The sequence below is a fragment of the Musa acuminata genome, chromosome BXJ1-6 (genome assembly GCF_036884655.1).
Source record: "Musa acuminata AAA Group cultivar baxijiao chromosome BXJ1-6, Cavendish_Baxijiao_AAA, whole genome shotgun sequence".
In the NCBI taxonomy this organism is placed as follows: Eukaryota; Viridiplantae; Streptophyta; class Magnoliopsida; order Zingiberales; family Musaceae; genus Musa; species Musa acuminata.
The window spans coordinates 16,894,365-16,920,641 of NC_088332.1; the positions used below are offsets into that span (position 1 = coordinate 16,894,365).

Consider the following 26,277-nt stretch of genomic DNA (forward strand, 5'->3'; position numbering starts at 1 on the left):
TAGTGATGAATTCTACTCTCAATTTATTTCTTTACTCATCAAAATAAATAAAAAATCATACAAAATTCCAAAAATATAATATATAATAATGATAATAAATAACTTAGTCTGGTAGCAATAGTAGGGATAGCTGAGGTAACATAAAGATGATAACCAGGATACAAGGAAAGCTTCTTGCAAGTCAACCAAATAAGCTTCATCCACCAGGAATGAACACACATCTTAAATATGTGATGCAAGTGGCAAGATTTGGATCAATGTGTGCAGCTGATATCCAAAACCAAGTGCAGTAAAAACCTGACCAAATGCCATCTAACCAGCCACTTGAAACCAATTAAATTCATATGGGAAAACAGGTAAATTATTCATGGTTTTCTCCGAACTCGAAGAACAACAAATGATCAAAAGCAATTTATGCAGATAAAACATAAAACAGTAGCATGGTTTTCACAACTCCCTCACGAGTACAGCTGAAGGCTAACTCCTCCAAAACAAGCAATTAAACAAGAAAAGAAGAAAAGGTTTACACGCCTCGCCTACGTCTACCAGAACCAACCTTGGACAACACAACGGCCGATGAGGAAATGCTTCCGAATGCAACAGAATCTGTACAATTTCCTATCCCTACTTATCTGGAGTTCCAATCCAGAGCACCAAAATAAGCTCCCCAGAAGAAGTCTTCCAGTCAAAACTCCAACAATATTTTGGTTCATAAAAGCAAGTGCAATATACGAAGTAGTTCTACGGGTTTCTAAAAACAGCAGCGAAAGCGGAAGTTAAAAATAATAATAGGATAATAACACCGTGCGAATCTGCCCAACAGTCTTTTCCCCTTCCCCAGGCAACAGCTTGTCTTGGTTGTTTGGAGGGAGAAGAATGTCAAATAACCAACTGCTTTTTCTTCAAAGCATTATGTGGCACATGAACCCTGAACTAATTGATAAGTTAATGCCCATTGTTCCCCCCATCAGCATTGTGTTCAGTAGCAGGGATCGTTCTTTGAGCAAAATCAAGCAGTAGCTTACGCTGATGATCGTTAGTATGAGGGAGACTAGCTCGTAACAACTCCACAGGCATCTCCCTGCGTATAGCTCCGGTGACTTCTGGCCCAGCAATAGCAGCATTTGGAGCCTGGAGAGGTACAGACTGCATTATACTGTCATATTTACTAAGACAGTACTTTGTGAGAAGCCCAAAGAAGGCATCAAATGATGCCTGCCACATATTACGGCTAGGTATGCTATGGTTGGTAGCAGTATTACGGTCTGTCAGCAGCTCAGTCGCCTTATCAAGAAGGGATTTTATGATGACGGTGGCACAATCACCAGCAGAGCTTCCAAGTGGACGAAGAGGTGGCTGTTCCGAGGAACAAACAATGGCAGCTAGGCAAGCACTGAGAGCACTAAGGTCCATGCCATTTATGCATAAAGAAATAGTCTTTGCAAGATTAACTGTGCTTTCAGGTGAACTAGAATCCAATGGCAGGACTCCAAATAGAAATCTCAGGTGGCGGAATATAGCCATGCAAATGACACGGATTAGCTCACTACTGCTTGGGATTAGGAGTTGAAGGTACCGGGAAAGAAGCTTCCGGCCCTTTGGCAGAAAGACTAGGCGAAGAAACACAATATCATCATTTGGGGTTAGCCCAGAGTGGCCAGATTTACCAGGGCTAAATGGATCAACTAGCTGAAGTGATGCAACAAGCTCTTGTAAGAGGAATTCCCTTTTCCTCCTAAGTTGGGAGCCACCATCCTGTGGCTGGCTGAATTTTAAGAGGCGATCGATGTCATCTACAGCAAGCAGAAGGCAAAAGCCATCCTCAATGGTGATTCTAGCAGCCAACATAGGTTCCTGCTCTAGAGGCTTTATAGGTGATTTCTGGTCGTAGATGTTATCCACTGTTGCTGATTGTGATTCAACTTCAAGAAGCGGACGAGGTCTACGGATTGAGGAGAAGGAAAGTCTTCCAAGAGCATCCACCCGGAGATACGCATGTGGCTCGTCCTTTGACCGTGCTCTAAAAGACAGATCCTTGGTGACATTTGGGCAGAAATGGTGCTTCATACTTGATCCAGCAGATTTTTTTGCTAGGCAAGCTTGGTGATAATAATCATCTATGTAGGGGTCATTGCAATGAGTTGCAGCGTGTTGCATTCTCAAAATATTTTCAAGCTCTTCAGTTGTCATGTACTTTGAACGAAATTTTGGCCACCCATTATCTAACTTCTGGCTGCCAATATCAGAAGACTGTTGAGAAAAACCAAAGCTCTGTCTCCCCCTGGACATTGGTCTCAATCTCGGGTCTCTAAACTCAGCTTCAAACCTATTCATCATCTGTGATGGGGAATGACCAGGGTGGAACTGCTGAGGCTGCATGTGGGGAAAATGTGAGATTGGAGGCAAAAGTTGGTGAATTCCATGTTGTTGTTGTTGTTGTTGTGTCAGCAGTTGAGAAGGAACTGAATTGTTTAACTGAGGCCTGTGATGCTGGGTGACATCAGATAACATATTTGAATTGTCCCATGAAAGGAAACTAGGTCGTTCTGACCAATGATTCTGTTGCCTGATATTACCGGGGAGCCCAGGTGGACAAAACTGAGCCAGTGCTGCTGAAGGACGAAGTTGGGATAAAGGATAGGGATTTGGCGGAGAGAAAGGCACCTGGACACCAGGAGGAGATGAAACCATTCCATGGTGTGTGTGATGTGGGAAAAACTGTGAGGGTGCACCAGGTGGAGGAAAGGAAATGTGATGAGATTTTGGTATATGGATTGGTTCACTAGGTTGGAATTGTTGTTGCTGCTGAGGAGAGGAGGATGTTCTGTACAGAGGTCTGGAGTCCGTAAAATGCCCTGAATGAGGATGTGGATGTGACCACCACCTTCTACCATCCTGGACATTTTCGACATCTAATATATGCTGATCTTGCCAGTTTGAGAATCCTGGCTCCTGTGCCCAGTTTGCTGTTGATGAACCTAAACAGAGAATATTAGTCAAAAAGTGTTCATTGACCAAGTTGTCGGACAGGTCAACAAGCTTGGAATATCAAATTCATTAAGAATTATGTTACCAAATTAAGTCCTAACAGGTATATGAAACAATTTAATTCACACAGAAAGTAAATCAACAATTTAACTTGATGCAAAGAAAAGGAGATCATAAGCAAGCAAACGAGTCGCAAATATGACACTATATATGCAAGGAGAGAGAATTTAATCATTACATCTTGGATGATACTCATTACATCTTATGTAGTTTCTAGGAACTTCTTCAGAAACTTACAAAATCTGAAAACACAGGTCTCAAGAGATGTGCCTGAAACTTATACAGGAAAATTTTGCTAAAGATCTTCAAAAGGAGGGGACTTCATGTAAAAAGTTACATCTTAGTTCTAGCATGCAAAAACCAGATATTGAAGGTTTCAAAGACAAGTCGTACATATCAAGCCAAGACAGAAGCATAAGCATGTATCAGGTATTATGCCTCTATACAAAAGGCAATCACAAGACCCCTTAACATCATAACATTACTATTTTTCTACCAATCTTAACTGGAGTAGCAATTGGAAGCTTGCTGTTACCCTTGTGAAATTGTAGTCACGGAATATACAGTCATCAAAAGAAGTTGAGAAGATGATGACTAAATGGGCAAGTTCCATTGCAATTGATATAACTCTAGAAGACACCTCTCAATAAGGAAAGAGGTAGCACAAATAGAATTATAGTCATGTTGTACCATTTATAACATCAATCATGCTCGTCCAAAAATTTGAAAACAATCAGATCCAGTGAAAAATTACTGCCATATATCTTTCAGCATGCAGTTTCCAATGAACCACAGCCATATATTTTTAACATGCAGTTTTCAACAGACCACCATGTTAATTAAGAATCATCAAGAAGTTTAGCCTATGACTTCTTATATTCTAATAAACCATGGCACACACAACTATAAACTGATGTTCCCCTTTGCATATATCTTCACAAAACAAATTTTTTTCAAATAAACACTCTACTTATTGGAATATCTTATTAACAGAAATAACCTTACCTTCCCTAGATAAAGAACCCCTATCACCAATTACCCCCGTGCTCCTCAGTTCAACAGTATTCTTGTTCAACTAAAAGAAACCAAAAATAAATATAATTAACAAAATATGGTGCAGCAGCATATAACCATGAGCATATGATACATGGACCAATAAATTTCCAGGTTTAACAGCTATAACAACAAATATAGCACAATAATAGACTACTTATGATCATGCACAGTGAACATATTTTCTACAAACAAAGTGTCAACCCATTGAAACTTGCAATATCAAGATGCTTAGAGTATTGCCAGGACAAACAATGTGTTTCTTAAACAGCTGCCTTTGCAAAAGTAATCATTCGAATGAAATGCATATATCTCATTGGTCTTCAAATCCAAGACAACTGAATGTAATGAATCGTAGCCTATCTGAACATGCCTAAGTTGTGCTAACTATATGGCACTAAAGAAACAAAAAAAAGGAACCAAAATCCACGAGTCATAACCATCAATTAGAACTAAACAAGGGGAAGAAACTTACAAGATAAAAATTTGTAGCAAATATAGAAGTGGAGTACCATAATGCATAGTCTTTTTAAACCCATCACAATATTTTGCTAATATCCAATCATAGAAAAATTACCCACAATAGGCCTCCAAGGAACATAAATGCTTCCATTTTGAACATAGAAGAGTTGGAAGTACATGCATTGTTGCTTGTTTCAACATAGAATAGGTACATAGTTCTACATTTCTCCTAGACTGGTATGTCCTGTACGATAGACGGCATGGACCATGGCACATACCTCTTCAAATGTTCTCGAATCTTAAAAAAAGTTCTGTGGCATGTGCAGCATATCGTGTATCAGTATGCTGGCACATGCCGAACCTGTATCGGTCCATTTGGGGACAGGCATGGGCCTGATACCCAAAACATCAAACCATGATAGGTGGTGCCTTCTCATCCTCATAAAACAGTCATTCAAGCAAATATATAGCAAAAGAGGTTGTTCGTACAGTTTAATCTATAAAAAAAGGCAAAAAAATTTATACAGATTATGTTGAAAAAACATTCCTCCTTCCTGCTGTGGAGAGCAAAATCTTTCAACATATTCCAGCTGTATTATCATATAATGGCCGCATGTTGTCATATAGGAAAGTCAACCACAGAAAACAATTCTAAAAAAGAGGATGGCCAAGGTATCACATCCAGTATCTTGATAAGGTGAGATCTATGTCTTAAGCCCCAAACTCGTACAGTCTTTGAAAATTATATAAGATCATGTTAATAGAAAAACAACAGAGCTACATAAATTGCATGCTTAAGCTTCTTTAATGACAAGAGCTTCTATAGCAAAAATTCAGAAAGCTTGCCATTTCAGTCCATAACAAGAAAGAAAAGAAATCAAACTTTCCCTCTACTGGTTGTGGAAGGACTATGTAACATATTTGTGTTCCATTTAAGGCATGAGATCATGCACCAGGCACACATCTAATGTAAGCATCAAGCAGATGCGTCAGGCCCTTGACTAATATGACATATTCATGAACGCCAATACATGAAAAATTTAAATCTTAAAGCTTTAGGAGAAGCAATATCTAAGGAGCCTTTAGTTGGAAGTCATAGATTCTAGAAACCTAGACCAAATTTTGGTCAACTGACAAAGCCTTAAGGTGTTAATTTTTAGGAAACACGTTACAAAAAATCGATGCCCTCAAGGTGAAATCTTGTAACTCTCAACTAGTCATCGATATTTCAAAGTCTGGTTTACAACAACACTAAGGCATGCTGAAAGCATCAGACTGCACCAGGTTATACGCAATCTTCACTTTATTAATTTTCGTTTACCAAAAGTTGCATAAGAATGAACCAATCATGAGAACTAAATATGGATGCATATGTGAGCATCTAATGCGGCAAGAAGAATAAAACAGAAGATACAACGACACTAAGGTACAATAACAACAATAGCAACAACAACAAAGCTATAAATCACAACTATTAGGGTCTCCTACATGGATCTTTTGCCACCGTTGAGATCTATAAAAAGTCATATGTTAACTTTAGAATACTTAATCTTTATTTATAATTTCTATTAAGCTCTTTTTAGGTCTTCCTCTACCTTTCCTCGTACCACTAATATTAATCATTTCACCTCTTCTGATTATGACATCCATATGCCTCCTAAGCACATGTCTATACCATCTTAAATAATTCTCTCTCATCTTATCCTCTATTAATACAATACAATGATACCTAATTATTCACGGATAAAAATATTTTCTTTATTATCTTTTCTAGTAACTTCACACATCCATCTCAGCAACACTAACTTTTTGTATATATTGTTTCTTAACTACCCAACACTCAAATCCATAAAGCATTGTTGGTCTCACAACTGTCTTCTTTCTTTTAATCTGAAAGGTATCTATCCAATGATCACACAAAACTCCTTACGTCCCTCGTCATCTTAACCATCCTATTTTACTCTATGAATAATATTTTATCGATCTCTTCATCTTGTTGAATAATTGATTCAAAATATGCCTAAAGCCTTTACTTGAAGAAACTTCTTGTTCATCCAACTTAACCATATTCTCCTGTCTATTCCTAATATTACTTAAATTATGTCTCGTATATTCAGTTTTAGTCTTACTTAATCTAAAACCTTTAGTTTATAAGAATCATCTCCATAACTGAAGTTTATAATTAATTTCACCTAGACTCTCATCAACTAAGACAATTTCATCAACAAATAACATATACCAAAGAGGTCTATTATGTAAATAACTAGAAAAGTCATCCATTATCAATGTGAAAAGGTAGGGACTTAATGCGAAACATTGATGTAATCTTATGCTAATAGGAAACTCACTAGACACACTCCCTTTAGTTCTAACACTAATGGTTCCATTATTATGCATATCCTTAATAACATTAATATAATTGATGGATATATCTTTTTTAAAAACCGACCATAATAAATCTCTATGAACTCCATCATAGGTTTTCTCTAAATCAATAAAAATCATATACAAATCTTTCTTTTTTTCCCTATACTTTTTCGTTAAGTATCTTAATAAATAAATAAATTCTATGGTTGATCTTCGTGTCATAAAACCAAATTGACTTTCAGAGATATTTGTTTCAAGTCTTATCCTGCTTTCAATAACTCTTTCCTAAAGCTTAATGATAGAGTTATCAGAATGCCAAATAAAACCAAGAAACCAAGGTATATAGGAATTTTCAAGCTATTAATATGATACCAGCTAATGGCAGAATGTGAAATAATAGAAGATATAATAAGCCTCAAAATCCAAAATAACTTACTTCATGTCATGATGATAGGGAAAGCCACTGTAAGTTAATAGTATATATTCTATAGGCAAACAGTCTAGCAAGCATTTGACTCAAGAATATGTAAATTCAGATAGCACTATATATGTCAATTATCCAGCAGAAAGATAGCACCTGTATTAAACCAAATGAGACAAATATGTGCCTCAGATTGGTACTTTATCATATTCTACCAAGACATTAACTGGACAATTTTCACTTATTGCTACTCCAATACTGTCATGAAATCATTAGTCATCACCAACTAACCTCATTAAAAGTCCTAAAATAAAATGATAAAAGAAAATATCTCAACTCCAAGAGGCATTAGCATGGCGGTCGATCAAGAACATGTATTTGATTCTTAAAGTTCAAGATAACATAGGTAACATGATGCATATGTCTTATGCATACTCCACACCTTCAAGCTTCAATTACTTCCCGTACCATCAAGGAAGCTAATAGCTTCCAGGCCCATTAGGTCTTTACTATATCTAGTAATTCTATAGACTTGTGATCCATAACACTTTACTGGAAAATATCTATATGAATAAAACATGGGGAAAAAAACTAACCTTTGAAAAGGTACTTGCAAGGTCATCAATATCAGTGATGGATCCAATGCCTTCCCCCTGTAAATATGGTAAGATTGTTTTATTAAGAACAGGGCTTCATAAAACCACTTCCATACTGTCAGAGCAAGATATGTGCTCAAATGAACCAACATCATAGGTGCAAAACTCATATATGCGATATTAGCATAAAAAAGTATATTCATGCATCTTTGCATGCAAGAACAATAATTCAGAAGAACAAGATAGGAAAAAGATGAATAGCTGCTTAATAGAGATTAATGGTTAAAAGGGAACAGCACAAGAAACAGGAAAGTTTGCTGATTAGAATGACTTTAACCAAAATATAACAAATTTAATACTCTGTCAGTTTTGATCATAATGTATCCAATGTTGACATAATAAAGATAAGCTAATATTGTATATTAAAGTTGCACACAAAACTATGGAGTGGAGCAGCAGCAAGCTTGAAAGCATGTACAAAGCAAAATATCAATATCAAGACATTCATGGTAAACATAAGAATCCACATTGGTATCAAAGTGTTAACAGACGAAACCAAGCTACCAGATACAATGGAATAGATATGAGTGAAAATCAGTAGTGAAGATTGACTCCAGCAATGTTGATATAAACCAAATTAAAATAAACTAGGAAGCATAATTAGGATATGAATGATGACAATATCAAGTAATTGTGTATTCCTGTTGAAGAGACTTACTTCTATTCTATCCCCCAGGTAAGAAAATTGATAATCCTCATCATCAATCCCAAGAAAGCCAGAATCGTCACCAACATCATCATCTTCCAATCCCCCTAGCTCAACTTCCTCCATGACACTATTTCCAAAAAATGCATATTGTGAAGCATCAAATTGAGCTATATCTGCATCGAGAGTAAGAAGGCATGAGATGAAGTTAAATACGAACCAAGATTTATTAGCTAAACATAGCAATTTCAGTACCATCATCCTTGCTTAACAGCTGACGTAGAGTAAGGAACAGAATTCATGGAGGCATTACACATGCAAACATTGAAACTCAATGAAATCGTAAAAAATACGGGAAGACCGTGTCGCATGTGCCTTGTTTGAAAGATCTCGTACCTAGTCACAACTAAACGTTCTAAGTTTGAACAATTAGCTTAGTTTAATCACCATATACAAGAAGTCAGGTTTTCATGTCCAGGTGCCCACTAAGAGGGCTAGCTGACCATTTCAAATCCAAGGCCACGTAGACCAACAAGATCAGAGAGCAAGTACCCAGAGAAGGAAGAAACAGAAATCAACATCCGACTAAAAAAAATAATATAGGCATCGTTTTCCTGATACGAGAAAAAAAAAGAACAAGTTCGTCATTTTGGCATTAAGACAAAAGATGGATCCGCCACTAGAAGGCCAACCACTTGTCCAAGTCACTTTACGATCACCTGAAGACCTCGTGCAAAAGATACAGAAGAAAAACCCGACGAGAAAGCGGCATCCCACATCCCTTAAACCCAATTCAACAGTACGACTCCATCAAGAACCAATCTTTCCACCAAATCAACCCACAAAACCAAATCTACAGCACCATATAGACCGAGATCTCGATGAAAAACGAGAAGAGAAAAAGAAAAGAGAGATCTCACCAGAGACACCGCCGCCGTGTCCTCCAATCCCATCACCGGCGCCTGCGTCCTCCGAGCCCCCGCCTTCTCCATCGATCACCGCCATAAACGAGAGCCCTAGTATCGGAAATCACGACCACAAAGACAAGGAAAAAAAAAAAGCAAGGCCCCGAATTCGAATCTACCCTAAGGTTGTTTGGCGAGAACTGAGATCTGGCTGCAAAAAAGATCCAACCTCGATGGCCGGAAGACTAAAAAAAGAAGTCCGATGAAAAGAAATAATAACAGAATAAGAACCTAAAACTACTCCAAAAGAAATATTTATAAGGAGAGTGAAGGTGAGAGGGTTTTAATGGGTATATAATTCTATGATCGTCTTTATGCAGCTTGTAATGTCCATCGACGGATGAACAGATATAAGGCCGTGGCGGTGGTGAAAGAGAGAGAAAGAGAAAAATATTCTTAATTTTTATTCATGTTAATTTAGACTAATGACATCGATCTTTGGATTAAACTCTGCCTCCCCAACAATCATAAGCCAACACTTGTGGTTTTAGCAGTAGGATTAATGATCGGATCCCAGAGAGAGAGAGATGTGGGATTATGTGGCGGAGAGGGTGAGGACGAATCGAGTGGGCATGAGGCGTGAGGACAAAAAACCTGGTATAAATAATAATAATAATAATAATAATAATAATAATAATAATAGTCTTTTTTTTTTTGGCTTTTTTGTTTTTTAGAGGTAAAGGAAAAAAGTGAGAAAATTGGGTTGTCCTATTACAAAACTTTTATGATTCCTTTTTTTTAAGGTCCTAAAACAGTTTTCTATGTATCTTTTTTTATATGTCATATATTCCTATATAATAAATTTTAACTACTATGGTAGCATGATATATATATATATATATATATATATATATATATTTATTTATTTTAAGTACCTAATTACATAATAATATATTCAAAATGGATCTATTTATAAAATAGGTATGATGGGTTATTAATTCCACCTAAGTTCTTTCTTATCATATCTCATATGTATATTTAGATAATCATTATTGCATCACCAAATTCGTTGTATTTTTTAATTCCTAAAACTAGTGTTTTTGGAAGAGAAGAAATTAAAGTATGATTTTTTTAAGGAAATAAATCTTAAAAATTAATATACGATTATTTTATAAAATATTTTATATATCTCTAGATGAAGAGAAAAATAGTCTTGGATTTTCTCTACAGAAAGTGAGAGAAAAGATATAAAAGAATATGTATAAGCATATTTATTTATATTAATTGAATGAAATTTATAATTTAATCTTCTCCTGTGGGTATAATCTTGCACAGACTTTTTCAATTTAAATATAATTATTAATTTCAACAACATAAATTTAAGATTTAGTCAGTAGGATTATTTTATGAGACATGAGATAATCCACCAACCCAAGTATGGCCCTCTGCATCCTCCTGCATTCTCCACACAAGTCACTGAATTGGCTGCTGGCTTGGATCCAATCACTGGACAGATCCTACAGAATGTTTCGCTTGAAACCTAAATGTCAGATCCCAAAGTAAATGCCACTTGCTAAATACTTGCCTCTTGCCTACGTCTACTATTAGTAATGCATGCTTATGGAAGAAGAAGAAGAAAGATAAATCTTGTGGGCTTCATGGACTGGAAGAGGACAAGTCTATATATATTAGGTCGGTGCACTCGATGTTCTCCAGATGTCGCAGCTCAGGTCAACCTCTTATCCACGTCTCGTCTAGCGCAGGAATTGAGTACGGAAATTAAAGGAGATGCTCGGGAAGGAGGGCCCGAAAGCAAACACCTGCTGCTCTAATCAACGATCATCGAGGTCTTCTCTCTTTCTTTAATACAGCAGAAGAAGAATGAATGATGGTTGAAGCAACCTTTTCTTCTCAGACTTTGCAGCAGCAGTCCGTGGATATGAGACTTGGATTCATGGCCATTTGTCAACGATGGATCACATAAACTCTCTGACGACACGACTCATTGCATTTGGCAGATCGAGAGACGGAAGACTGGAGAAACTGTAGAGGAATCAGGTTTACCATCTCCTCCAGGGTCCATGCAAGATACACGCCACTGAACTCGGAACCACCATTTGGTGCCAAGTCGATCCGTTCGCCATTCTATTCAGGATGGATCGGCATGGTCGTGGTCCACTGCATGCATTCACGCGAGCTGAGCCCCATGGAGATATCGTCTTCAGCTAGTGATTTCATGCTCTATAAATTAATGGAAATTTAATATTATCATGTCAAACGAATCATAACAAATGACGTCAAAACCGATCTAATATCAGAGGAGCCTGATTGAATCCTTGTGTCCAGAGGAATGAGAGTGAAACCAAAGAGAAAAGAAGCTACTTTCGTATTCTTGTTTGACTCGAAAAGTGATGCATGCTTCACAAGCCTAATGTCAAACCTTCCGACTTTTTGTCATGTTAGTATTTTTAGAAAAATAATTGATGTGGGAACATGAGCTAAATAGTCAACTTTAATAAAAGAGTCGAATGAATAATATATATATATATATATATAAAAGAGTTGATGAACAGCGCACATCCATAACTTATAATAGTATGGCAAAAAAAAAAATTAAATGGTTGTTAAACTCAAAGAGGATGATTTTGTTTCAACACAATAATTTCAGACAATCATGTGATCTTGTAATCTGAAACTTGGCTGTTGATGATCCATTGGTCAGCATCCATACTATTAATGTCAAATTTGATCCACATCTTCAATCCGATATATCAAAATCGATATGATCTTTTGTCCAAAACTTATCGTGTTTGGTGGAATTCTAATCTTTGATGGGTGATTCGGTCTCCGGACCTTAGATCCACTCTCAACCCAGTCTCAGAGCATTTATCTTTTCCTCCCTTCCTCCCTTGCAGTTTCTCCATTCCCTGAGTCGATGCTCTCACTATATTGCCATTGGCACGTTTAGATTATTTATGACTGTGTTTGTTGGAGCATTGTGCAATCTATCATTCGATACCGAGTCTGTCTTTTGTGTTTCGTTAAGCAGAAAAAGACATGGATTGATAAAGCAGTGGATCCTCCTGCATGATTAAAGGGACCTGCGGCCCATGGAGATCATGCAGGCTTGCTCGGAAGAGTTAAAAGAAAGACGTTCAGAGCAAGTGCATGTCCACATGAAGTGAATGCTACAACTCAGCCCTTCTCATGGTTGGGAGCCCCACCCAGAAACAAGATGTCTCTTTCAAGACACCACCTCACCTTGTTCACATCCCATCAGCTTTAATTATACGAGAACCATCCAGAAAGCAGCCAATGTAGTCTGAGACTCGTGGGTTTATTATTATGTTCAGCGAGCTACGGCGCTTATTTGACTCAGATTTTGCCCCATATGACGAATTTGATTTGATATAATCCTTTTTTTTTTGGGATACTATCCCTTTCATGATTGAGAATCGAATGCCTCTGGATAAGATGGAATTGATTTTTTTTCTACTATCACTTTCTTAATGACACACCTTTTCAAGGTCGAATAATCCTACAAAACTACACTTGTATGCTTGTTTAGTTTGAATATATATTTTTGTAAGAAAATTATATTCTAGTAATGAGATATCCATGAAGGAGTGATTTTTCCTGTTATAGGATATAAAAATAAAACTAAAACTAGCAACATTTAGGTTTTATGTTACAGTGAATATATATCTGGAGAGACTCTTAGTTTGTAGGGCCTCAGGTGTAACCCCTATGTGTTAGCGCAGAATGATCTCCTTTTACATGTTAGGTTGATCGGGCACCCTTGTTAGGTGGCATCATAACATCACCATACTAATAATTATACTTCTTAGATGGTGTTACGTCAGTGTCCTGACTAAGTGAACTCTCATAACCAACTTGACAAGACATGTCAACTCTTGATTGGTCGCTGTCAAATCTAACAATATTAGCTATTTGAATTGCTACATCAAAGGCGACGGAAAGAACAATTGATGGTCACAAGTGCAATGTACCATTTCTTCATATTACTGTGGACAACGTAATTAAAGCTACATAAAAGCATACACTGCATGCAATTACAGAGGTAAGTCCTGTAGAACTTTGCGTTAGTCTTTTTTTGGAGCTTTTCATGCATTAAGATTAGTTAATTCTGATCTGATGGTGTGTGGATGAAATGACGATGATAAGATCTCGGATCAAGAGAAGATGATAGAACTGAAGCTTCCTTGCAGACTTTGATTGGTGTTCGAGCTGTTGGTAGTCATCGAACAGATTTGCCCAGTTAAAATGATAAAGACATATGAGAGCTGGGTTTCTGAAACAACTGCTAGTTGTGGAAGAATTTAAGGAGTGGCGAATGCCGTGGTCCTGTGGAGCTGAGCTTTGCGGGGAGAGCGATTGGGCTTGTCATTCTTCTACACTTTCTAACCTTTGTTACTACATGTGTGTCTTACACTTCCAGTTCTGCAAGTGTTCCCACAAATCTGTCTACATGCAACATAACCTGCATGCCGCCATGTGTTAAGATTCTGAAGAGATGTTATGGTGATGTTATGATCGAGCACCCTGGTTCAATGGCATCATAACATCACCCTAGAATTCTGGAGAAGGTAGTCACTACCAGTCCAACTTTGGAGCTGCACTTGTAGCAGTCATGTTCATCCTGCTTAATTATAGCAGTTCTGCGAGTTACAGATACCAAATTCAGGGACATGTTCTAAATATATATTAGTAAACATACATCTTTTGGATTCCTATTGATGCACAGTAATGCATCAGTGGTTGAGCCAATTGCCTAATCAACCAGTTTGGCAGATTCTATCAACAAGAATGATTGGTGTTCGTGGATGATTTATACTGTTATCACAGGATTTCTTTTTGGGGGGGGGGGGGTGAAAGCCACAGGAGTAGAGAGAGAGAGAGAGAGAGAGAGAGAGAGAGAAGTTGGCTGTAGACAAAGAGAAAATAGCTTGGATCGAGCAAGGAGAAAAGGCCAAAGAGAGGTTCACGAGAGTTGGAGCTTCTGGGGGGGTTCTCCCACTCTGAGCATTCTCTGATGAATTGAGTGCAGCATGCATGTATATATATACGCACATTTATATGTCAACGTACGTACGTGCATTAACGTACATGCATGTAGGTGCATATATGTTTACGTATGTGTGCTGCGCCATCAGCATTTGGCTTATTCTACCAAAATATAGGGTTAATTAATTTTGACTTCAATTATTTAACTGGCTAATCTTGACTATTCACTAAGATTAAGAACCTAACTGCCAGCCGTGCTTGATTGATTTCTACCTCTAGCTAACATATCAACTTTGATCTTTCCTAGTAATCTCCATGAGTATTCATATTATAACCTAAATTGCATCGTACCCTCGATATCTAGTAAGTGAATTGGGCACATTATTATTAGATTAATAGTTCCTAACACCCATTAATCAGAGCAAAAAGTGGGTTTGGCTCGGGGATGTCATAAATGCATCTACTTCACGGTTGGGCCGAGGAAGAAGATGCGACTGCACACCCAATGCGGGGAAGGGAAGGGAAGGGAGAAGACGACCTTTTTTCTCTTTGTGAAGTGAATCATCGAAATGCCATCACACCCCATCAGTTGTTGTCTCCGTTGAAGCCCCCACCACTTGTCTCCTCTCTCTCTCTCTCTCTCTCTCTCTCACAATCATCCTTCAGCTTCCACACATTATTCCCCATCTTTTCCTTCACTCTCAGTAACTCTTTCCTTAAAAGCATTTGGTTATTTCCATGTTTTGGCATCAAAATAAGGAGGTTTTGCTTAACCATAACTTGGTATTTTAAGAGCATATCAGTTCAACATGTTGAATGGTTTCTACAGGTCCCATGTTTTGTTAGGGGCTGCACAGTGTTTGGTGTCTCTTTCTCAAGTCTCAAATGGCTACATCATCTGCCTGATGTACCCTCCCCACCTGCCCACGACCCCTTCTTCCTACCTCCCCTAAAAGCTCATGGTTCTCCTCATCGAATCAACTCTTTCTGGCTTTAGTTAGTTTCTAGCCATTTCCTCTTCCGGTGCCAAGAGAGCTTGAGCGAATTCTCAGATCTCTCCAGCTCTTTGGGCCTCTTCCTCTCTGCACCTTCAACAAAGCTTCTTCTCCCTTCTTTCTCTTTCGAGATTCTCTCTTACTATGAAGTAAGCTTAGATTTCTGTGTGTGCATCATCTGATCTAGGGTTCGCGACTTAGGTTTTTCTTCAGGACATCCATATCTATCTGAAACTAGAGATTGAGAAGAGAGGTTGTTGGCTTAGATCAAAGCACGTCTGCACAAACAAGAAGACCTAGGAACCTTGGTTAAGTTTTGTGTGTCGGAAGTCCTTGTGTTCTTCCTGTTGCTGACTTTCTGTAAGATCCAGGAAGCTTGTTTCAGTATGCCGTCGGCGAACTCGGATAGCTCGGGGAATTCGGGCGCTCCTGATGGCGTCGGCAGGCCGAGCCGGTACGAGTCGCAGAAGCGGCGCGACTGGAACTCCTTCAGACAGTACCTCCGCAACCACCGCCCGCCGCTCGAGCTTGCCCGGTGCAGCGGCGCCCACGTGCTCGAGTTCCTCCGCTACCTCGACCAGTTCGGCAAGACCAAGGTCCACGCCGCCGGGTGCCCCTTCTTCGGCCACCCGCATCCCCCGGCACCGTGCCCCTGCCCCCTCAGGCAGGCCTGGGGCAGCCTCGACGCGCTCGTGGGCCGCCTCCGCGCCGCCTTCGAGGAGGACGGCGGCCAGCCGGAGGCCAACCCCTTCGCGGCGCGTGCCGTCCGGCTGTACCTCAGGGAGGTGAGGGACAGCCAGGCCAAAGCGAGGGGGATCGCTTACGAGAAGAAGAAGCGAAAGCGGCCCTTTCCGCCGCTGCAGGGCTACAACCCGCAGCCACCGGTTCCCATGGCGGCGGCAGTTCCCGTCATCGGCTATGATCAGCCGGAATCCGACCTAAACTTGGTGAGTGGCGGATACCAACATCACCTCCATGGGCATCTGATGCTCCCCACCGTGGACGCCAGCGGAGACGACGCAGCGGTAATGGCGGTCGCCGAGGCGCATTCCGGTGGCATGATACCGCTCTCGGTGCTCAACTAAGTACTGTTGTAGTTGCAGTGGGATCTCATTCCACTATGAAGGTTAGTATGATCATATCCTGTGTTGTCTTGTTCATGAACATAGTGGTGGATGTGCTCTATGTGAACACACATTTACCTGAGTCTTTGAATGTATATCCTCTTCTGCTAATTATGACTGCGGATGTTGATTATGTTTGAGAACTTTTGGTAGTATGAATAGTTCTTCTTGGTGATGTGATTCAAATGGAAATTAACATGGTGATTGATATGATTGAATCATAGTATGAATAGTTCTTCTTCTTCTTCTTCTTCTTCTTCTACTTCTTACATGGACTAGTAACATGGGATTGCCTGCTTTACTGAGTATTAGCTTCTCTTCATGTTCCTACCAAAACTAGCATAATGTTTTGACATTGTTGTTTTCCCAATCAAGATCTGAGACTTCTTTGCCAAATTCCCTTCTTTGATCTCCCATGAGTTCCATTTTCCCTCACCTGTCACTGCATTAGGTAACCCACCCAAAAATACTATTTCTTGTACATCAAATTCTATGCACAAACAAGCAAACAGAGAGAGAGAGAGAGAGAGAGAGAGAGAGAGAATGAAGGGGTTCTTTCTTGGTAACTTCATTAATGGAAGTATTAATTACTTAGACAGAAGTCAATGAGTCAAATTAGATTTTTTCCATTAAAAAATCATAATCAATCTTGTGGTAAGATTTGTTGATACAATTAATTAGAATTTGAAGAATATTTATCTTCTGTTTCAAAAGGATTACACTCACTGCAAGATATAGATGCAAGTGTTAATGGTTTCCAATGCCATTGTGGTGAAATATATGGTATTTCACATGCAGCAGCAATGGTTTCTTCTCCAATAATGACAAGCTAAGCTATTCTTGTCCATGGCAAAACTTTGAGATGTAAACAAAGGTGGAATCATGCTGGTGACTAAGAAATGTCGCAATTAATCTTTTCTTTTCCTCTCTCTTTTTCTCTTGTGTGTGTTCATGGTATGATGGGTTTCCCACAAGAAGGTTTGTTTGAAGCTAATCAATGACTTTGTCTGTCATGACCAACAGCCATGAAAGTTTTTGGGATTTTCCTCTAATTAATTGCCTCCATCATTTTGCATGACTGTCTCATTTGCAGTAAGTATATGCTAAAGTAGCCATGGCATGGTAGTAAAGATGCTAATAGTGATATATTAGCATGCAATTTTAGATCAAAGTGTATCTGAGTTACTTGGAACACTACATCAGAAGCTGGCATTTCTTGTGCAAGGATTGAACACTTCCCTTCTCTGTGCCTGAAGAAGTTCATTGGATTGAAGGCAAGGATACAAAAAAAGATCCTTCTTTTCTGGTTACTTCCATCATGTGTGAAGTTGCCAAGATCTTCATGGGGATGACACAGCACATTACACTAACAAATAAGAATGTAGTAATAACCTAATCACAGATCATCCATGCATTGGCTTACTTGGTGACTTGATGTAGACCACCTCCGCCCTACACACACACATTGCCAAAGCCAACACCAGAAGAACTCATCATGCACCCCAAATGAAATGGGAAGACAACCATTAATTTCCCCTTAGGATTAGTGCACTAATTGTTTGTCTTTCTTGATTTCTCCATGCTTTCATCACTTGCATTTTTAAATACAATCAACACCTAACACTTACTAAACATATTTGTTAGTACATATTCATATTAACAAACATATGCCTACCAACTCCATATTTTAATTGGAGAGATCTCCATGGCTTTCACACTACATTTACTTGGATCATAGTCTTGATAAGACAGGTCTCCATTGCGCATAGCATGTTGGAGTCTAATATAGGCAGACAAGACAGGGTGACCAAGTCATATCACGCTCTCATGAAAGCAAAATACATTCTTTTGGTAGATTGATTTTAAATCACTGTATTAAGCACCACTTAAGAGTCATTAATCGTAAAAACATGGTCATAAGACAACAGAAAAGGTATGACATTAGCTTACGAGAGTGCCAAAATGAAGTTGATGTGGTGATTATGAGGTTGGATAAAACATTTGGCTAAAATTATCAACTTTTATCTATTCTCGTTTACGAATAAATCATATAATCTCCATCAAATTTATTTATCGAAAAAAGATGGACAGATTATCTTAAGTTAAATCATAATAATTTAAGTATGATCTTCTAAAAAAGTGTTCAGTATCAACAGAACGAAGAAGATTTAAAGAAAATAATTAAAATTGCAGATAAGGAAGGGCATTCTTCAATGGAAGAACTTATGCAAATCACTTGGTTATATATGCAACATATCTTATCCAAGCAATTTGATCCATCGATATCGACTCATGGAATAAGGAGTGAGTGAAGAATGTCTAATATGGTTCATATCACACTCCACCAAGCAAAGAAAACCATAAGATACAGAAGAAAACGCATGACAGAAGAATCCAACATGACTTTGACCGCCGTGGCTTTTATAAAATCCACCCACAACCATGGCTTTGTTTCCTCTTACGGTAACACCGCTCCCTCCCTCTCTCTCTCTCTCTCTCCTTCTCTTTCGAGGATGGGGAAGACGAGAGGTAAAATTGATAGGGTTTTGTTCTGTTCTGACGATAAGTCCCATCAAGTGCTATTCTGTCTTAGAAAAGTGAGTGACAACGAACAGATGTCTGCCCGTTTCATCACCGTCCTCTCTTTCTCTCTCTACAGAACCTTTTCCTCTTCGTCTCTGCTCTGCGTTGAGAATCGTGCCTTTTATTAATGCCGCTTGATTTGATGGTGATGTGATGCGACGACGTACCATGCACTACCACGTGCATGGTGGGCCGCCTCGTGTCTCCGCTCCTGGATTTTTTTGGCCTCCGATTCACCGTTCTGGGAAAACAGCAAACAGCATCTCGCACCTCACAGACCAGCCGTCTGTGCCTGCTTTGGGAATATTAGGACCAACCCTGTGTTGATAGAAACAAGGGATCCTTGCATGTCTCGCATGACAGCCCTGTGGATTGTTTCTCTTTTTGGGTGTTTTGGGATGTTTCGGAGGAAAGAAAAAGGCAATTTATCCCTTAAAGATCCGCTTTGAAATGAATAATGCTCTTTTCATAAATGAAAATTTGAGCTTTGGTTGCAGCAAACAAAAAAATTGCGTCTATTGTGATGATTAAAGAAGAATTGTTTAATCTTCTGACATCTAATCGGAATCACTATTCACGATTGTTGAAAGAAGAAAAAAAAAAAAGCAGAAAGCATATTCATTTTCCTATCATTGATTTCGAGACTGATAGTTCCAGTGGCGGCAAACGGGAAGAAAAGGTGAGGTGTTGTTCATGCTCTCTCGCCTGAAAAAAAAAGAAGGGCCAAGAGTTGAGATTCTTCCCCAAATAATTCCTACCATTCATTCCGACCCATAAAACTTGTGGCTCGACTTCACAGGAATGCATTTATTACCTACCTTAGATTTGGATAAGATTCACCACTCAGCCTCCACTTTACATGGACATGGAAATGAGAATGAGCACAGGAACAAGGTGTCTTCTATCTACTACCATTATTATGCAGGTGTTGACTACTGAGATTTGTTAGTAATAATGGAAATGCTGAGTCATTGTAAGGTATAACATATTAAAAGAGATTTTAGAGAGTATTACTTTGCTTGACATATTGTATATAATATATATAATAAATATGTACACATAAGACTGTGGTGCAAGCACTAAAAGGGTAAAAGGTAGGCAGACATCTTACTAGATTCTCTTGTCCATATTGTGATGGCAGTCAAATCTTGCCTAGACCACAAAGATGGTGATGCTGTCTAAGATCTTACATGGATGAACTAAAACTAACCAAAATGAGTAAGATATCCACTAGTTTTAATTTACCCACATTAAAAGATGCATAGCCTATGCCATATTCTGGAAGCCTATCAATGATGAGGAGGAGGCTCGGCTACTCCTAGTGATGCTGTTGGCACAACACTGGCCATGCAATCTTATTGGGGTGGTTTAAAGAGGGTGACGCTCCAAGTGCAAGTTGAAAACCACTTGCAGATCAACGGATACCATTATCTCCAGCACTAGAATTTCTCAAACACGATGGGAGGGGTCATAACCCCAAAAAGAATGATGTCTGATTGGAGTGGAGTTCTCTATCGTCAGTTTTCACTTGAAGTTAAATGGATTCGACTTTAGTTACTCAAACCTTCCTCTCATTGATTGTACCGAACGATCAAGTTGAAGGGATCGCTTTCTTTGTTTTTTTGCGCCAAGAGAATGGTCACTTTGGATCATTTAGCATCGATATTTCTGTAATTAAAAAATTATACCAAAATCCTCATAATTATAACATTATTATATTTAACTTTTTTTTAATGAAGTCCTTGCAGATGTCAATTTAGCACCAAACATAAGGGTAAAATGGTTAATATAACTTTTCATATGTTTGCGTTGAGTTTTGTTTTGTTGAAATTAATACTCCTTTACTCTACTCGGCACTAATCCTCATCCAAAAAATTTTAATTAAGGTTCCAGAGAGAAAATGATCTGTTTGTTCCGATGAAATGATAAGGGTAATTATAGATAACCTCCTATAATTAATTATGATTAGCATTCTAATCCTTATACCTTAAAAAATAGCATCGGAGTCGTTATACTTACGAATTGTAAAATATTTAACCCAAATTTTTCTTATTTTATTAATTTTCTTGATGAAAAAAATCATACGTATTGTCACATATAAAAAAAGACACGAATGGGAAAGATAAAAATATAATTTTATTTTTTTATTATTAAATATATATTCTTTAAAATATCCTAATTGTTCGTTCTCTTCTCCTCTTTCTCATGCTTGACCTGACCTGTGCTTACGACTACCGTCGCTTTTGTACCACTTGACTATCGCCTCTCCTGCACCGCTCGCCACAATCGCATTGAACCCACTTGACCATTGTCGCACCTGCATCGCTCACCGTCACCTCTCATGCATTACTCATTACCGTCGTCGCTCATGCACCGCTCGATCGCCACCTCTCTGACACCAGTCACTCATTGCTGTCATATTGGATTCGCTTGATTGCCGTTGCTCCTGCATTCCAATTGCCATAAACTTCTGGGTTGGTACCCTCAAAGTCGAAATTAGCTTCACCTTTCTAAGTGTCTACGTTGAAGAACTTCAGATGGATTGTAGAACCATCATCCACATAATCTTCTTCTTCAACAACAGCATATCCCTTTTCTTGTTCCACTCTAGCTTTGACCATCTCTCTCACGGCTTCTTTTTTTTTTCTTTTCTATATAACTGCAAAATAAATTTCAGGTTGAAATTTTACTTTGGAATATCTGGTTGCGGTCATCATAGAATAAGAAGCCATGAGTTAAACTCCTATTACAATGCCATCTATATAAATACTGATGCATTACTTTCGTTGATTGCCATGTTATTGCATATGTTGTTGACAAATTTCTCTTGGAATTCTGTTCAATCTGAAAGTATCAACTCTAAACCATTGTTGAGCACCTGTGCCATCTCCATCTAACTGTTCCACCAAATACATGTTGAAATGTAGGTCTTCAAGATCAGAAATCTTGACACAATAAAAAATGAGCAAGTTGATGAGATCCAAGCTTTATTTGACTTTCAATAGCAGATATATCAAAAGTATCACGAGAGCGACCTCAAGATTAAAGTTTAATAACAACATACAAACTTTAATAACAACATGAAGATTAAAGTTGATCCATACTCCAATTCACTATAAAAAATAACTTAAGCTGTCTAAAATCAACAAAAACTATCCAAAATGACCAAAAACTTTCTTCTAGCCTACAATGAAAGTAACAAATAAAACATCATATGATAATAACAATTAGATCAAGAATAAATATATAATTACTTGTAATTTGTTTATTGGAGGATGTTCATTGTCTAGAGTTGGCTAATATTAGTGTTCATTCTAGAATCCACCCTGCACTCAGCTGGGGTGGATCAACAATAACTAGTCCTACCTTACTAGCAGGATATTTAGCAAGTAGTTATACTTCAATAGTACGCTGTTCAAACTGTATTATTACTGAAGATACTTGTCTTTTCCTACATCTTTTTTTTATTGTGACCAGGTTGATGGCAAAGACTACAAGTGACTACCGTATTATTATGTCTTTTTAGCTTAAGATCCTTCAATGGCTCAAAAGGACATCTCCTTCTTAATTTTTGTTATTTTTCAGGTTTTCTTTTAGGAAAACCAGGAGGCTCAAGTAGTTTATTATTGCTAATTGGCCACATCTCCTTGCTCTCCAAATAATTGAGGAGATGACTACAAACATCTAAAAAAGTAGCTCTCTAACAACATTTGTCCACTTCCATCTCCACATCATGACAACAAGATGGTCTTGATGTTGGAGTAAAACAACCCATTAAGCCTTATTAATGAATCTCATTGTATATGAATCCTCTCCATTAACTTGGCTCGAATCATTTCAAGCATCATGACTGAATTGAAGCTTTCATACAAGTCATTCAATTGAATTTCATACTTTGGTGTTGTTCTGACATATGATTTTGCCCAATTTGCAGGTGATCTATCTGTTAACCAAATATATGCATCCTTGTTAATATTTTGAAGTTCATTCATTGCTTGCTTAAAGTCATGTGCCCTCGTAGCTTTCGCAGTTCTCCAAAATAATTTCTCCAATGCTAATCCCTTATGCTTCATCTTAAAATTATTATATAAATATTTCAAACAAAATCCGTGCTCAGCGCTAGGAAGCAAGTGTGCAATATCCTCCAATATATCTTTCTTTTTGTTAATGATAAATATCCACTTATCTGAACTACTAATTGAGATATTTAAATCCTTGATCAGTAAGCCGATGAACCAATTCCATGCATCATTGTTCTCATATGCAAAATGGATACATTTGATTATTTAGGTCAATTCCAACAACAATCAATAATATACCTTTCGATGTACAACTTAAATAACATCCATCAAGACTTATAATGTGCCTATACTATAGCAAAGTAGATGTAATTCTATAAAATATATCATTTTTGCTATCAGATCTATATTTGATGATACATGTACTTCTTCAATTTTTATTGTATATCTCCTTGTAGTAATTTCATAACAAACTATATTCCTCCCTTTCATTACCTATGATTATTGTCAATACTTTATTTTTCACTTTATACACTTCATGTATAGGAATATTTAAAGTATATTCTTGTTGGATTGTTACCTTCAGAGACTTTGACTGATCACGTGAGATCCATTTTAATCTTATCACAATATTTATTAGCCAACCACTTAATCTAGAGAATTATTAAATTATCTCTCACATGAATATTCTGCATTCAAAGTTTTTACTTACAAGTTTGTTTGTCCTAGTATTTTTTATATGCATATCATCCGGTCATATTCAGCTTGGCATACCACCCTAATCCTATCCTTGAAGACCAACCACTTCTTTACGATGCTTTCTTTTTTTTACGGGTTTAGGAGATAACCCTTATAAGTCACTCTTTTATAAGTATTCTCTCAAACACCTCTATTAGGATTAACTCTAAGTACTAGGAGGAGGGAACTCAAAGTTTTGGCAGAGTTTACTCATTTTTTCCTTAGGAATTCTTGCTCTTTTCTTGCTACCTAAGTGGGGTATTTATAGGCCCCAAATGATTTCAAAAATGGAGCCAAAATTTTAAATTTTTGGATCTTCCGGGTACGGGCGGTACCATAGCCTACAACTTGATACTGGGCGGTACCACCACCCAGTCTGGCGGTATCATCGCCTAATACACTATTACTAGGCAATACCATTGCTCAGTCTGACAGTACCACTCCCTGATAGCCTCGGAGATTGGGTTTTTTTGAGTGTTCCAACTCACAGGTGATTTCACCGCTTGACCTAACTTTTGGGTCACTGAATGAGCCTCCCAATGAGCCCAAATCAATTCCAATTAAGGCCCAATTGGCCCTTAATTGAGTTAGCATTATTACACCAAAAGCTAACTCAATTAGGCCCCTAAACTGCTTCAATCTTAGATAAATGATTATAAAGCATGAATCCTTTGTCTAGCATATCATTGGTTCATCCGGCAGTCGTTCATCCTTCAGCACATCGGCCTCTCCTTCGGTATATTACTTAATTGGTATGTTGACTCCCGTAACTTCCGATCTCCTGGGTGCAATGTCCGATCCTTTGACCCGATGTAACATCCCTCATTTTTTAAAATTTTATAAGGGCCTATTTGTAATGTAGGGACCTAAATATAAATATTAAAAATATGAAATGATTTGTGAAAGATTTATATTAGGTTTAAAAAAAAAGAAAAATGATAGACATGTGTCACTAGCTAACCTAAGGTTGGTGCCACCTATGTTTGTTCTAAGGATGACACAGAGGCTTCTTTCATGCATGCTTACCATTTTACAATCCTTATATTAGCCAAATCTAATGAATTAGAGGAGAAATTAAAGGAGAAAAACTTAAGAGCTACAACCAACGTGGGTTTGAGAGGAGAGAGGAAGAGAAATTGAAGTAGAAGGAGAAGAAACTTTGCTTTGCATGAGGTTTTGCATCAATTCCCCACATTTGGGAATCAAACTTTTCTAAAGTAAGTGTTCTAACTCCTTTCTATAGAAATCTTAATATCTGATTTTAATTAATTCTGAAATTTTTGGAAGATTTTGGCTTCATACTTGATTATTCTTTCGTTTGGGAATAAAACTGTGAATCTGAAAATTTTTTAGATTTGATCTTTCTATATTGTTCTAGCCATAACTTTCTGCACAGATTCTTAATTTTGGAAAAGTCAAATGCATCCGAAAATAGACTCATAACTCTTTCTTTTGATACTAAGAATGGTAAATTTGGAGTACTCTCTTGAGCCTATGAAATCTATAAAATAGAGACTATCGGTTTTAACCTTTTAGTACTCTCTTACTTATAACTCTTTGTTAAAAATTCTGATTTAGGTGAAACATAATTTATTAAAAACTAAACTCATAATGCTTTCTGTGCATATCTATTTAAAAGATTTGGAGTATAAATACCTATTGATTCATCTATTCTTTTTAACTCTATGAATTCTACAAAACAAAGATAATATTCTTTGACCTTTGGTTACTAAATTATTTCTAACTCCATGTTGAAAACTCTTATTCATACAAAACATGATTTACTAAAACTAGATTGATACATCTTTCAAATGAGCTCTATTTTGTGCAAATTTTAGCATAATTAATTATTTAAATAATTCATGTAATGTGCCTCTTAAATTCTATTAGAATCGAGCTTTAGCCGATTTTGTCTATTCTTATTTCATCTCTTTGGAAATTGATTTCAGCTAAAATCCTTACTTTAGTTCAACTTTACTTTATTGTTTCAAATTTCTGTATACTATTGTCCTACAAGTATTTTTATACATGAATCTATTATGTAAATTTTATGTTTGTATCGTAATGTTTCGTATAGGCACATGCATTATGTTATTCTGCATGTGTTTCCGATATGTGCTAACTTTATTGTTTATAATACCCTTTTGTATTTTGGTGTTTGTGAGATTATTTAGACCTTTGTTAAAAATAGTAAAGGGATTATATGGACCTTTGCCAGAAATGGTAAAGGTATTA

The 26,277-nt window shown here is 37.6% G+C and overlaps 2 protein-coding genes across 3 annotated transcripts; one reads left to right on the plus strand and one right to left on the minus strand.

Moving 5' to 3' along the window:
* Positions 1–324: 324 nt before the first annotated feature.
* On the minus strand, positions 325–10,170 carry LOC103988549 (protein PAT1 homolog 2). Of its 2 annotated transcripts, none has more exons than XM_009407107.3 (5): positions 9,574–10,170; positions 8,666–8,783; positions 7,948–8,004; positions 4,054–4,123; positions 325–2,978 (listed from the first exon to the last, which is right to left on the minus strand). In XM_009407107.3, the coding sequence occupies exons 2-5, from the start codon at positions 8,777–8,779 to the stop codon at positions 946–948; spliced, it is 2,274 nt and encodes a 757-aa protein (XP_009405382.2). In that variant the 5' UTR covers positions 8,780–8,783; positions 9,574–10,170; the 3' UTR covers positions 325–945. The 2 variants fall into 2 exon arrangements, with proteins under 2 accessions (XP_009405382.2, XP_009405381.2); XM_009407106.3 differs by having other exon boundaries at positions 8,666–8,829.
* Positions 10,171–15,484: 5,314 nt separating this feature from the next.
* On the plus strand, positions 15,485–16,845 carry LOC135676539 (protein G1-like1). The gene has a single exon (XM_065187841.1). It carries the CDS (start codon positions 15,965–15,967, stop codon positions 16,661–16,663), a length of 699 nt encoding a protein of 232 aa, XP_065043913.1. The 5' UTR covers positions 15,485–15,964; the 3' UTR covers positions 16,664–16,845.
* The last annotated feature ends 9,432 nt before the right edge of the window (positions 16,846–26,277 follow it).